At 39.2% G+C, this 15,114-nt stretch overlaps 1 protein-coding gene across 4 annotated transcripts in view; it reads right to left on the reverse strand.

Annotated features, from left to right (window-relative positions):
• Acaca (acetyl-CoA carboxylase alpha) overlaps positions 1-15,114 on the reverse strand; it is a 267,019-nt gene that overhangs the window by 61,161 nt on the left and 190,744 nt on the right. For all 4 annotated transcript variants that reach the window (XM_052193828.1, XM_052193827.1, XM_052193825.1 and 1 more), the window contains one exon: positions 1,184-1,453. In XM_052193828.1, the coding sequence (XP_052049788.1) occupies positions 1,184-1,453 (270 nt within the window). The remainder of the gene's footprint in view (positions 1-1,183; positions 1,454-15,114) is intronic.

A 15,114-nucleotide genomic window follows, 5' to 3' on the forward strand; every position in this document is an offset into this window, starting at 1 on the left:
AAACCCACCAAACAAGTTGAATGAAATGAAAGTGAAAAAGAAAAAAAAAAGTGGTAGAGTCACAGTATTTGTAAGCTTAAAGGATCACTGGATTTTGAAAACTACAGAAACTGAGCATATGGAACACATGATGATGTCCTGCCATTCCAACCCTTGCTCCACTGTAGACAGCTACTAGTTGCCCTGGCAAGCTAGAAGCTCCCAGGACAATAGAATGGAAAGGTAGCAAAGAGAGGGACGCTTAAAAGTGATTTTATAGAGAGAGCAAGCAAGGGTGGGGCCATCAGAGAGAGATCTCAGAGACCCTGCTATGGTAAGGATCACCTAATGTGTACAACAATCCCAAAACTTATCACACAACTAAGAAGCATTGGAAAGAGTTAATATAGTAGATGTTAAAAGGTGGGAGAGGTGACTCCGGGGTTAAAAGCACTCACTTCCTGCTACTGCTCTTAGGATACAGGTTCAATTCCCAGCACCTATATGACAGGGCAAAGTGGCTGTGACTCCAGTTCCAGAGGCTCCAACATCCTCTTTTTTTGGCCACATGTGTGTTCTCTCTCTCTCTCTCTCTCTCTCTCTCTCTCTCTCTCTCTCTCACACACACACACACACACACACACACACACACACACACGCGCGCACACGATATACATATATATACTCAGTCACATACACATAAAATAAATAAATTTGGGAGCTGGAGAGATGAGTCAGTGATTAAGAGTATGTTCTTCTCTTGAAGAGGACCCAGCATCTATGTTGGGTAGCTCACGACTACTCAATATAGTGTCTCGAAACCACTTAAGTGGTTTTGTTTTGTTTTAAATTTCATCTTGTATATTATGTGTACTATTAGTGGGTATGCATGTGGAGGTCAGAGAACTTGTAGTAACTGGCTCTTCCTTTCTATTGCTGTGGATTCCAGGGATTGAACTCAGGCCTTTTGGGTTGGCACCATGCATCTTACTCTTCACCATCTTACTGGCCCTAAGGAATTTTTGTAAGTAATTTTGTAAATGCTCTCTTTTAAACATAAACCTCCTTTGTTCCTCTCATGCACATCAACATATATCCATGCATAAACATAAAGTCTTGAAATTAGCATTTGAAATGTTAATGAAGATTATATTCAATTAAAAAAAAACATAGTTTTGAGGTGTTATCTCCGTGTGGCCCATACCTTGTAGGGATCTTCAGGATCTACCCAGGCCACGTGGAACATATGACGTATTTCTTCTGCCAGTCCAATTCTAGCTCCACTGTTGGCTGCCACGTAGATGCGTGGGATGCCTTCTGCTCTGGCAAGTTCAGAAGCTCTGAGAAACAGCAAATCCTCCTGAGGTCCAAAGGAGCCAATTCGATACGTAATGTCATTGCCGATGACAATGATATCTCGGCCATCTGGATATTCAGGGCTTTTAAGGCTCATTTTCCAGGCTACCATGCCAATCTACAACGACAGAAACAAATGAATACAGCTTCTTGCACACCTTTACTGTGAGATTTTTTTGAAGGTAAGACCCTAGCTTTAGATACACCCTTCAGAAGATGTGCACTGTGAAAGAACCAAGCTCCCTCTTGGAAAGCAGACAAACATTCTAGGACACTGTTTCACATTATTACTGTGATGTCTCAATTCATCGATGGATTTACTTGAACAAAATGGAAAAACTCCAAATCTAAATGTACTCAAGATTACATGCTGAAGAAAGACAAGACAGTGGAGATGAGTCCAGAATGCCCACTTTCCTAACTCTACAGTAGACACTATTTCCAGCCTTGGTGAGATTTGTTTCAAGAAACCTTTAGCACATATGGGATAGGAGAAGCATCACCTCTGAGACTGTCCAACGTTTGTGATCTGAGGCCCTTTTATTGTCCTCTGTGAAAGATTCCTTGATGGCTTGGGTACAGATATTTTCAATTTTGGCAAGGATTTACTGTCACAACTCTTGTTGCTATCTTCCAGCTCCAGAAAACCAAAGGATGCACAGAGCTAATCTCTTGATGCACTATGATGTATGTAAATCTCTGCTCTCTGTTCAGTGGCATCTGACCAGCCACACAAACAAATGGTACAGACTTGAAAGACAGAGGCGACATGTCTCTTCTCAAACCCTCACGCTCTCTCCTTTTTAATCCCCTTCTATATGAGAACTACTCAATCCTACTTGTTTATTTGTTAGTCCCATTTCTCTCGTATTCACTTACACCTCAGTTACAGCTGCAGTTTTCATGCCTGCTTGTCTATCTCCCCTACACCTGGATAAGTAATGCTTTCCATTCTTTACCCTCTGTTTCCTCTGTCTCCTGCTTCCCTCCCTACCCCCACCACTCATGCCCAAACACAAAGCCTACCAGATGAGCATTTCTGGCCCTGCCTAATGGAGCCCAGCCACATCTGCAGCCTTGGTCCCTCATCCCCAGACTGCTGCATATCACCTCATTGGGGAGCTGGCCATCAAGAAGGGCCATTAACAGATGTAAATAGCAGCATCCCTGGAAAGCCACATGCATCACCCAGACTCAACCCGGCCAGTGATCATAAGCTCTGAGTACACATTCCTCAATCCAATTGCACATCCACTGTAATCAGGCTGGTTGAAGCTTTCTACACAGCGATTTGTGATTCTCTGCATTAAGAAATATATATGAAACACCCACTGATAAATATAAGCTATTTAATATATCATTGGCCGAATACAAAATGGATGTAATATAGGAAAAAATTCCACTTACTGTCTGAGATAAGATACTACTCTATCGGCTCATTAAAGACAAATAAGGGAAAAGAAGCCTACCATTTGAATGCTACACACAGAAACCCCAAATATCAGGACAATCTTGATCTAAAGCAGCAGCAGCAGCAGCAGCAGCAGCAGCAGCAGCAGCAGCAGCAGCAGCAGCAAAGATAGTCTATAAAATGCATGCATGGTACTGTGTTAGCTAAGCCACACATCTGTTTTTCAGAAAAGGAAAGCCCCTCCCTGTCTACTTTCTTATAGTGTATCTGTCGTTAGGAAGAGTGGGTTTAACACCAAATTTTATGCTATTTTAACCTTAGCCACCTAGGCCATCTTAGACACAAGCCCTGAAGATTCTACTTTGGCATTTGTATCCTAATGTAAACACTGTGACTGTGGCACTGGGAAAGCAGATAATACTCTTATCTTTCCTCATTATCTAGGGACTCTTGTGTCACTTGGGCAGCCAGTTCAACAACTGGCCAGGTCATTATGCTTGCAAAATTGACTTCTAATTAGGTGTCAACACAGTAGCACCAAGAACATTTTTTCTCTCTTCAGTTTTTTTAAGGCAGGTTACGCCATATAGCTTCAGATGACCTGGAATTTGTTATGCAGTCCAAGACGGTCTTGAATTTACAATCCTCCTGCCTCAGCCTCCTGTGTGTTGGGATTACAGACACACAAGACCATATCTGGTTTTACACCTTACTTTCTTTTCCCAATGTCTTTCATTGATTAGCCACTACTCACTGACTCCTACATTAAAAGTGACAAAAGAGAACTGAAGAGTGTTGAGCCAATCCCAGTAAAGGAAGGATCCTTACAAGAACACATTCAGGTTTGAGTTAGTACAATGAACACATGTGGAAGCATCTGTAGTTCAATTAACATTAAAATTTGGATTTTATTGCTAATCAAACAGTAGGGTGAATAAGGGTAAACATGGGCTTTGGAGTCAACCAAACTTAGATCTAAATTGAAGACCTATCATTTATTAGGTTTTGTGACCTTGGTATATATTTATTAACCTTATTAAACTTCAATGTCCCTATATGAAAGATAAAGACAGCTGATGAATTTGATGAGCTACTGGAAGCAGAACTCTATATTAAATCCAACATACAAAGCTTGCTCTTTTCTTTCCTCAAGCAATCTAAATCCTATTTCAAAGTTTCATTCAATCTCCCTTCCCCACTAAAGCTTCCCCATTCTAAAGTGACTCCTGTACCCTGGTGTTCTCTGATCTTCAAGATCTTCATGTTCTTCATTTGATAGTAGGTCAGATACGACATACAACTGACTGACTGACTGACTAACTTTCTTTCCTGAGACAGCATTTAATTTTGTAGAGAACTCACTATGTAGCAAAGTGTTGGCCTCAAACTCATGGGAATCCTATCTCAGCCTCTTAAAGGCTAAGACTGCATGTGTATGCCATCAGTCATAGAATATTCATTTCATTAAAACAAACAATACTACTTGGAAATACTTGGAAACACTGTGGGTTAAAACACTGGGCATGACCAATATCTAAAGGTTATAGATTGAGAATCGCATTAAGCGAAACTATAAGGGAAGAATAGGTTATTATCGCATGACTATCTACTATATGCTACACTGCACTATAAGTTGATAAACACTGATAATAATAAGAGCTTAAGTGAGAGAGGAAGTCAGATGTCTTGGTACAAATGTTAGTTTCATACTAGTAAAGCCGTGTACACAGCAACCTCGACAGGCTCGCTTTCCTCACCTATAAAATAGAACTTTTCTTGAAGGATTGTTATGAAGAGCACATTGAAGTAGCACAGAGCCTGCACATACATGCTCTCAAAGTAGCTGTTACAATGCGGAAGGTTGTTAGCTGTTACTGTCATAAAAACGGGGGCACAAAGTAACTTTCAGGAGGGGGCTTTTCTGGGGAGTCAAACCATGGCTCCATACATATTATGCATACACACTTCCACTGAGCTATATTCTCCACCCACTAACTTGTTTGTATAGCTAGTGAGAATTATTTATTTTTTTAAGGGAAGGCGCAAAGAAAAAGAAATGCTGTTCTTTACTAGAGAAATGATAGAAGTACATTTCAGAATAATATTATTGTCTTCAATTGAATACAATATGGATGATGAATATTAATTACAGTATAAACACAAAACTCACTGATCCCTAACTGCACTGTGGCTTCATGGATTGGATCCAGGAATAGAAAAAGAATATTATTAGGAAAAAAACTAGTGAAACTCACAACAAATTCATTAGTTTTTATAAAACTGCAACAATGATAATGTCTTCATTTTGATATTTCCAGTATGCTTATATGATGTTAATGCAAGAGGTAAGGTGTTTAGTTTAGTGGTAGAATGCATACTATTGTTTCAGTAACTTTTCTGGGTCTACACTTATTAAAAACTAGTGCAAACGTATACTTCCAGCATTCTGAAGGCAGAGGCGGGAGAATTACAAACTCAAAGTTTCAGACTAGCTTGGGCTTCTGCCATGCCTACTGCACTCTCTGTACTGTACTGAATACTGTTTTCTTTCTTATACACACACACTTTTTTGAAGCAAAGAATATTGCATAGTTTCTGTTAGTATTCTGAGTAGCATTACAATCATGAAACTGTTAAATGTGTGGTCCTGACAGTCAAAACATCTCAAATGTTGACAGATGGAGCAAGAAGAGGATGGAGATAAAGTACAAAGAAAAACATGCTACTGGGACTCAGCAGGTATAGGAATCTTGGGTGAAGACACGTCAAAGTCGGGGAGACTGCAGAGGCTGGGTTTGTGGCAGGGAAGACATATTCAGTCAATTCAATTCTTGCTTGTTTCTATATTAAAACATTCAATCTCAAAGTGATGGCTTTGAAGATTATGAATAGCAATTAAAAGTACTTATGATGATGTAGTACATAAGTAGAAAAGGACACAAAAATACATGGATATTATTACTGTAATAGACAAAACAGTATGATAGTTAAGGGTATAGACTCAGAAGCTAGATTCCTAGAATCTGAGTGTGTTGGTGCGCAGCTATAATCCCAGCACTTGGGAAGCAAAATCATTGAGTTATACTGCAAAATTTTGTCTTAAAAAATAAAATATTTAGTCAGATGTGGCGGGACACATCTATAAGCCCAGCCCTTAGCAGGCAGCGGGAGGAGGAAGTCTTTAAGTTCTAAGTAAGTCAGGGTTATAAAGCAAGAGCCCAGCTTAGAACAAACAGTAAGAACTATCTTGGGCTGTTGGGGCTATCACTTTATTTTTAAAAGAGAAGTGTTCTGTGGCACTGTGGTAGAATGTAAACATATGTATACACAGGTTTATACAATATTAATATCTCTACCTGAGAAGTAACTGCTTCTCGGTGTTTTTCTGGTCTGTTGGTTAAATACATATTTATACTTTTAAAGTCAATATTTGTATAATAGGCAAGAACAGTGCCTATCAGCTAAATACATATTTAGGACTATACCACATGTATTACAAACATGTACTAAAATCGAAAGCTTATATTTATACAGAGCCTTTCGTCTTGAAGGGGACTAAAGAGCTTACAAACATATGTACATAAAAGGGTGTTAGCAATGATAGGCAGACAAGTATCACTTCCTCACTTCCCTATGTCTCTTAGCAGTCCTGGGCAGGAACATAGACTGTCAACAGGTGCAGACCTGTAACAGCTGCAAATGCATTAACACAGCAATCCAGTTGGAACACTCAGGCACCTAGGACAGCAGCTGGAAAACAGCATCTGCTTTCCTCTAGTGCAGAAGCACCATGGCCATTTCCAGCTTTGTATTTTTAAATTATTCTCTACCAAATTCAACTAATCACTTGACAAAATTGAATTTGATACTGAAAATTGCTTCTGAATGCAAAACACTTGGTCTGATGATTGAACACTAGGTTGAAGAACGCTTCCTCTTGCCCTTGATTTAAAGAGGGGGGTGGGAGCTGGGGCTTAACAGTCAGGAGAAAGGACTTAAAATATTTTAAGAATAGCTTTGTCTCAGAGGATTCAGCCACTATATCAAAAGACAGTTATATCCCCTCTTCCTCATTTAATTAGGACACTGTAAGTTTTTTAGTCCAGTTACTTTATATCTGTGGGTCCTATCAGTGGCTGCAATTCTATAAGAATATAAACAGTGTGACAATGCGATTAGGAATGTAGCACTAACTGACTTCATCTAAGCCCAACCAACAGCCTTGTACTCTAACAAAATAACCACCAAGGAAACTACAGCCCGGAATTCTCTTAGTCCCACTTTTATGTAGGTAAATTTTGGTTTAGAAAAGAAAAGAAAAGAAAAGAAAAGAAAAGAAAAGAAAAGAAAAGAAAAGAAAAGAAAAGAGAAGAAAAGAGAAGAAAAGAGAAGAAAAGAGAAGAAAAGAAAAGAAAAGAAAAGAAAAGAAAAGAAAACTCCAGAACAGAAGCCTGAAGAGGACTGAAGGCTGCAGAAGGGCAACCTGTGGCCTCCTTGTCTGAGGGGCATGTCTGTGTCTAATGAGTTTCCAAGCAGGCTGGCAGCAGCAGGCATTCTCTTCCCTGGCCAAATCCTGTCTACAGCACTGTGCATCCATATAGTCCTACGTACTTATCACTGAAAAGTATGTTTTCATTGTCATAGATAGCCACAAGTAACTTTTAAAATACAGAAATCTATTTTTTTTTCGTAACAAAACTTCCAGTGAGCAGGTTTCTTAGGCTTAGGGTTATCAGTTCAAGCTAACTAATCATCTTAAGGTGAGAGGGGAGGTGGGCCAAAAGCACCAGTGAGTAAGCGAGAGAGGAGCAGCAGTAAGGGTTTATTTTCCTTATGCAAGTCCTGAGGAAGAAAATAATTCTCTGGCCACACTCTGCTCCTGGAATAAACATGCTCAAATGAGGGAGGAGGGGCAGGGAGGGGAAGCAAGCAGAAGAGAACAGTCTTATTTAACTGTTTTTATGTGGGTAAAATGATTTGTGCCATGGTATTTCCATAAGAAGTGGGACCATTATTTTCCTGTAGAAACACATTTGGTTTGAAAAGTATCACTGGACAGGACGTGAAAAATCAAACCAAATGAATTATTCACAACCTCCGATCAGAGGTGATCATTATTTCTGATGCTCCAAACAGTGATTAGGATTCTGCCCTGAGATGTCATTTTCTCGCTGAATAACACCAGCAATAGAAAAAGGCATTATCTATCTATCCATATATGTATTTTTTTCTCCTGGGAGGACCCTGGTTTAGTGTTACTATAACAGATACTAAAAAATATGATAATATTAACATTTATTCTGGTGGTATCCATAAGTGCCATTAGTCTGACATACAGTGTCAACACTAATCATGACCCAAAATTAACACCAAAATTGACATCAACATTAATTGTATTCTCAGTGTGACTAGAATGTTCAAGTGCACACAGGCACTTCCCAAAGATGCTGCTGTTGTCGTAAAGCTCAACACGGAGCAACGTGAAGGAAAAGCTGGGGGTAGAACATGACAGGGTTTACTTTGAGGGTGTAATGGGGCACCTGTCAGCTCCTGCCAGGCGGTGGGAGCAGAAAACAAATCTTTGCCTCAGACGCCTTTCTTCTCTCCACACTCTAAGCTCAGCAGTGACAACACTTTCTCATGTAGGCTGAGGCACATGTTTCCTATGTTAAAGCCTACACTGGCCATTGTTCTAACTCTGCTAATGCCCGAAAGATGACTACTGTAAGGCTCTAGAGAGAACACAACAAACCCTAGGCTGTCACAGCTGAAATAGCCTTGAATCAGAAAAATGAAAAGAACAAGACCCAGAGAGAATAAACTTCAAGATGAGCTTCGTTTTAGGAACTTAATCCAAAGGTTACCTTTAGCCCTTTTAAATATAAATATAGGAAATTAAAGCTGTACTTTTAATTAAAAACTATCAAAAGCAATTGCTATAACTATAACAAAATACAAGAAAATATTTAAAAGGTATATATTTAAGGCAATGTGATATCTGATTTAATTTGTCCTGTTTGTGAAAACTAGGCTTTCCATGCTATTTATGCTAGTGCTAATGTCAAACAATCACGTGAGCTCAAGACATCTTTCTTAATAATTGAAAACTTATTTGTATATGAAAAGTTTCAACCATATGAAAATATATGAAAAAATATATAATATATATTATATATGAATATATATTCATATATAAAAATATATATGAAAATATAACCAAAGATTACAATAATAATCTTGTACTAGGGAATAATTTCTAACCCTAACCCTAATCCTAACCCTAACCCTCTCCAGCCCTTGTCTTCTGCTTCTCTAAGTGCTCTTTCAGAGCTCAACTTCAAGCCCGTACAAGTCAAATGAGCTGTTCTTCTAATACATCTCTAACAAAAGATTTAAAGAAAAGACAATAAAATTTATCCAGACTATCTTCACAATCTGGAAGCTAATTTGGGGTTGAGTTAAAAAATGATATATAAAAACATAGTATTAAACTAGAAAAGTGTTTGTGTCCCATGTTCAGGAAAAACAAGCAATCATTTTAGTATTCAAGCCAACAAGCACACGCACACTCTCCAGGCACCTTTAGACAACAATGGGCTCCATGAGAATTTGAGTCCATGGTTAGCTAAGTGGTAGCAGCTCCTTTTCTCACCACTGTGTCCAAATACCCCGCTAAAGCAAACTTAAGGGAAGTTTATTTTAGCTTGGGTTGATGAGAGGATACACTTCATCATGGTGGGAAGACCTGGACTCAGGGATGTACTGGTAACATTGTGTCTGTGTCCAGGAAGCAGAGAGCATCAGCAGAAGTCAAGTCCCTATTCTGTGGAAAATGGGTCACCACATTCAGGGAAGGGACTTCCTTTAGGAACTAAATCTCTCTGGAAACACCTCAGATGTTAGTCTGAGTCAAAGTGTGTCTGTGATTATAGCACCAGTCAGGCTGACAAGGGAGCATCCCACTTGTTAAACATGGAAAGGGCCTGGCCTCAGAGCAGTTAGGACACAGCTCCTGATGAAGGTCATCTAGGGTTCTAAGCTTATTTTGGCTCCTTGACCTCTGTTTTCTATTACTACATTCTTTTCTTCTTTCAGCTCCCCCAACCCTCCTTTTTCTTGAGACAGTCTTTCTACACAGCCCTGGCTGTCATAGAACTCACTATGTGGATCAGGTTGGCCTCAAACTCATAAGATATGACTGCTTCTGCCTCCAAAATGCTAGGAAACACTCTTTTCTTAAATGCTCAAACTAAAACTTTCAAAGAAATATAGCCTACAGTCACAATAGTAGGATCTGAGTGGTTCCTAGTTGATGGAGTGTTTATTATATCAGTTTTAAAAAATATTTGTCTATATTGTCTAAAGTATTTTAAAATTAGAAAAAAAAAAAAAAGAGGGTTGGTCAGGAGACTCAGTAGATGAAGGCACTCACCACAAAGGCAGCTAACCAGAGTCTGAGACCTGGAACCCACATGGTTGAAGGAGAGAATGGATTCCCACAAGATGGAATCTGATCTCCACTGTGTGCCACAGTACACATTAACACATATACAATCTGTCTGTCTGGTCTGTCTCTGCTTCTCTCTCTCATACACACATATACACACACACTCTAAATAAATAAATGATAGCACACTATAAGCAATTAATGGTACCTATATACTGATATAAGTATGCTAAGTAGTTTCAAAGTTCGATTCCTAATACCCACTATCTCCCTCATTCCACCCGAGAACACAAAGCAGAAAATAAAATAAACATATCAACCATGATAGTTACTAGTCTTTAAATTTTAATTTTATCAATTTATTTCTTATTTGAGCATTCTTTTCTTTAAAAAGCAATGTGCCAGGTTATAAGGTAGGTTCAACACATATTCAACCAGAGTTAAAAGACCAAAAGGAACGTTAGAAAAAACAAAAAAACTACCGTGGCAACAACAACAAAGTAAAAAATAAAAAGGAATAAAGAAAACAAGTGGGTGTGCCTCACCAGGCAGGGGAGTTTAAAAAGCCTGTTTTCCTCCTAAAGGGAAGAGGAGGGAAAACCCTGACACCTAGTGCCCATCTGAAACACGAAACCTCCGAGCCACTTAGATTCCCTAGCATTGAGGCTTATATTGAGATGCAGCAGATGTGTTCCCAGAACAACAACAATAAACCTGAAGGAAAAATTCTTAGGCCATGCCAGGATTGCAGGCTATCATTATCATTCCTGTTTTGGGTTCCATATACTATACCTCATTGTTATAACTATTTCTAAGCATAGTGTTTTCTCATTTCCAGTTTTTCATTACGGTAAGAGAAATGCAAAGAAATGTTAAAAATCCATGTTCTAGGGATTCGGTTTCCACCAACACTGAAGTTACTGCAAGAGTTGCCTCCTGATCACATTTTCATCATTAAAGATCACTGATTGAGTGTTAGTAACTGTAATAAGTAAACAAACAAATAAGATGCCAGTGGATTTATTTCAGAACATTAAGAATGTAACAGCCGGGTGGTGGTCACACACACACACACACACACACACACACACGAATGTAACAACATGAAAGCCAGGGTTTTTCTTTTTCCTAGCAGGTAAAGTTGAGTTGTTCTCTGTCAAGTCCATTGCAGCTGCTGGCCTGATCTTAGCCTGAGCTTTTTAATAACTGGGTCTAGTGCAGAAAGCAGCTATGCTGCATTGGAGAAGTGTTACTTGAAATGTTGCCACCTGCAATTACAGCTTCCACCAAGTGATCAAAATAGGCTAGCAAGCTGGCAGAAGGATGTCACTGACTCCTCAGAACAGAAGTGGTAGAGCAGCTGGACTGAGAGCTGCGTCTTGGGCTCCACAGTGTACTCATCTAGCTGTGTATTTACACACAGTGCTCATCATCCACAGTGCACTCATCCAGCTGTGTATTTACACAGTGCTCACCACTGCAGTGCACTCATCCAGCTGTGTATTTACACACAGTGCTCAACACTGCAGTGCACTCGTCTAGCTGTGTATTTACACACAGTGCTCACCACTGCAGTGCACTCATCCAGCTGTGTATTTACACACAGTGCTCACCACTGCAGTGTACTCATCCAGCTGTGTATTTTCACACAGTGCTCATCATCCACAGTGCACTCATCCAGCTGTGTATTTACACACAGTGCTCATCTCTGCAGCATTGGGGCAGCTAGAAAGGAAATCAGTTTAGTCTCTGTTGCAATCACATTTTCCTCAATTTTCATCTTTACTTGAAACTATTAAGAAAATCCAGGCAACTCATCTTTACAGCTATTTGCAAGTAATGTAGTTCACAGATTTGGTTCACATTGTTCATATTCCCACTCTAAATTCATATTAAATGCAATGCCATTCAAATCTCACAATGAGAAGAAGTATCCTGTACTTCTAATCAGGAATTAGGTAGTACTTCTTTAGTTACATCTTTCTTGATGAGGGGAGGGACAGCAGAAAAACAGGAAGGAGTAAGCTAACACAGAGCCAGAAAAGCTATTTCTTGTGCTTTTAGCACAGGCACAAGTGTTCAGAACACAGGTCACATCTCTGCTGAAATAGCCAATATCTTCCTCAAGCAAAAAACAGGTTACCTAAAATTAAATAGAACTGAACTGGTCCAGGTTCTGGTCCTATCACCTTTTACTTATTTACTATCCTAGGAAGAAAGAGAGGAAGACAGGATGATGAACAAGGTAACAATGGTCTAGTAAATGCATGCTTTCTGCCTCTGGTTGTAGGGAAAAGCATCTCAATTCATGGAAAAACCTATTCAGGAATCTGTTGTTTTACATTCAATCCTTATATCCATGTGCTAGCTTATAAACCCAGAAACTCCACTACTTCAAGGTAATTCACTATCATCCACAATGATGACCTGGTAGAGCTGTCACTTTGGAAAACATTACATTATGATTTAATGTCTATGTAGCATCAATGCATTTACATTGAGCCTTGGCTTTCATAACATTAACAGGTCAATTTTTTTATTCCTTTTTAAATAAAACTATTCCTCACAGCTCTGTTCTGATGCCCATTCTCTTTGGCAAGGACAGATTTGCTCCAAATTCCATCAGAAGGAGCTCTCTTTGTCTCCCCTCTCAGTCTACAGGTGATAGGTAGAGTGCTAGGCTCATGACAAACTGGTCTCTTTGGCCAAAGAAAATTAAACTGCACTAGTGGAAAGTCAACGTTCCCTGATAAAAGTGGGAGGAGATAGATCCTAGTGACATTTCGTCATCTTATATACAGCTGTCCCTCAGAGTCAAATGCTGAAACTCCATCCTTAGACTTGTCTCTCAAAGGACACACTCCATTGTATGTCCAAGCTACTGGTAGCAGAGCTTGCGTCTAATACCTTAGCCTCATTTCTGTCATGCCATTTCCTATAATCTAGCTAAGGTCACTGACCTCACCAGCTACCCTGGGCATCAGATATTGACTATTCACAAAAGAACATCAGCCTTATTCTTCCTCAACTCTCAGGCTCAGAAACAGTGAGCTAACAAGCAGGCTCAATCCTAGTCAGTCATCTGAGAAAAAGAAAAAAGAAAAAAAGAAAACATGTAACTGAGAAAGGGAAGATGGACGAATGAGAAAGGTGACACAGAGCAATGGCTATCTTCACAAATGCTGTTAGCATTCTGATTTCAAAACTGCTGGGTGAAGCGAAACCCATGGTTACCACTGCACCCTGCCACTCCCTGCAGTAGCCGCTCTTTATCCTCAGGTTTGTTAGGTCCTAAAGGGGTTAAAAAAAAAAAAACCTTTAAAAATTTTTTTTTTGTTCGTGTGTGTGTGTGTGTGTGTGTGTGTGTGTGTGTGTGTGTGGTCTTTGGGTACAGAGTTCCGTATAATAAGACTATTTGTATTCATACTGGCAGAGTAAACACTACATGTTCATGCCCAGGCAGCTCTGTGCTTGTAATTTCAGCAAGAACAGAGCTCTGTCCCTCTGGGACTTCACTATTCCCCCACTCTCCATTCACTCAAACAGAATGAGAACAGAGAAAAAGCAGAAGCAAGCTCATGGCACTACAGCTAGCATTTCACGTGGCTTAAAAAAAAAATCTCATTTTGTGTTTTAATTACATTAGTTAAAACTATTTTATTCTCAGCCTCATGTTCACAAGGGCACTTTCTATTCCTCAATAGATGTTCAATGAATCAAAATTGCAGACTAACACAGTGAAGCTTTTCCTTCCTGCTGAGGGGCTGCAAGCAGAAGCCATTCAGTAGCCAAACAGTAGAGCTCTGCTTCAACTTTGTGAGTCAATGCGTATGCGTTTACCATCGGCAACAGCTGCACTTGCACCCCATCTTCTTGCCATTTGTTGAGGCACCAGATTGGAAGATCTCCTACTACTCTAAGCGTCTCCGTCTGGTTCAGTGTTTGTCTCCATTCTAGAGCTAAATCACCTGCTCTTGCTGACTATACTGAAAAGCCATAAACCTTATACACAAAACAAATATTTTAGAAAAAGATACAGAAGCTGGGCTTGGTAGCACATGCCATCATACCAGAGACAGAGTTCAAGGCCAGTGTATTCTACAAAGTAAGCTCCAGGATAGCCAGATATACATAGAGAGATCCTATTTCCAAAGAACCAAAGAACTGAACACAGTAGAAAAAATCCACATAGTCTCTCCAGTGATCAACCAGCTTGCTTACAGTGAACACCCAGATAAGGGTTATTTTAAGAAATAAGTTTAGCTAGGAATTATCTGAATCTGTGATTTAAAAAAAAATGTATTTTTAGGTGTGTTAATACTTTTATCATTGCTAGAATTGTACCTTAGAAGCAAAATCAAAATTTTATGACTTTTACTACACGGAGATGAGGGGACACACAAGAATATATCTTTATGTCATTATTAGATGGTACTGTATGAGAAAGGTTGTCAATCTTAGAAAATACTTTGTTTGTTTTGTTTTAAGACAGGGAGTCACATAACCCAGGTTAACTTTCAACTAATTTTCCTGCCTCAGTCTCCAAATGCTGGTGTGTGACACAGCACATGGCTAGAAATGTGTATTTTATTTTTAAAAATTATATTATTTATAATTACTAATACTTACTTTATTATATTTATTATTTATTTTTAAAATTTAAATATATTTTGATATTATTTTTCTCCCCAAGTCATTCCAGAATCTCTCCCTGTCCTTCTCTACCCAACTTTTAAGTTTTTAATAACTATCAAAATCAGGGAGGTGTGGTGGCACACATGTGCCACTTAGAAGGCAAGAAGAGTTTAAAAACAGCCTAGTCTATGTGAGAGTTCCAGGCCACCCAGGCAAATGTAGTGAATGAGACTTTGCCTCAAAAACAAACAAACAAACAAACTAACAAACAAGCAAACAGGCTTTG

The sequence above is a fragment of the Apodemus sylvaticus genome, chromosome 10, assembly GCF_947179515.1.
Source record: "Apodemus sylvaticus chromosome 10, mApoSyl1.1, whole genome shotgun sequence".
Lineage (NCBI taxonomy): Eukaryota > Metazoa > Chordata > Mammalia > Rodentia > Muridae > Apodemus > Apodemus sylvaticus.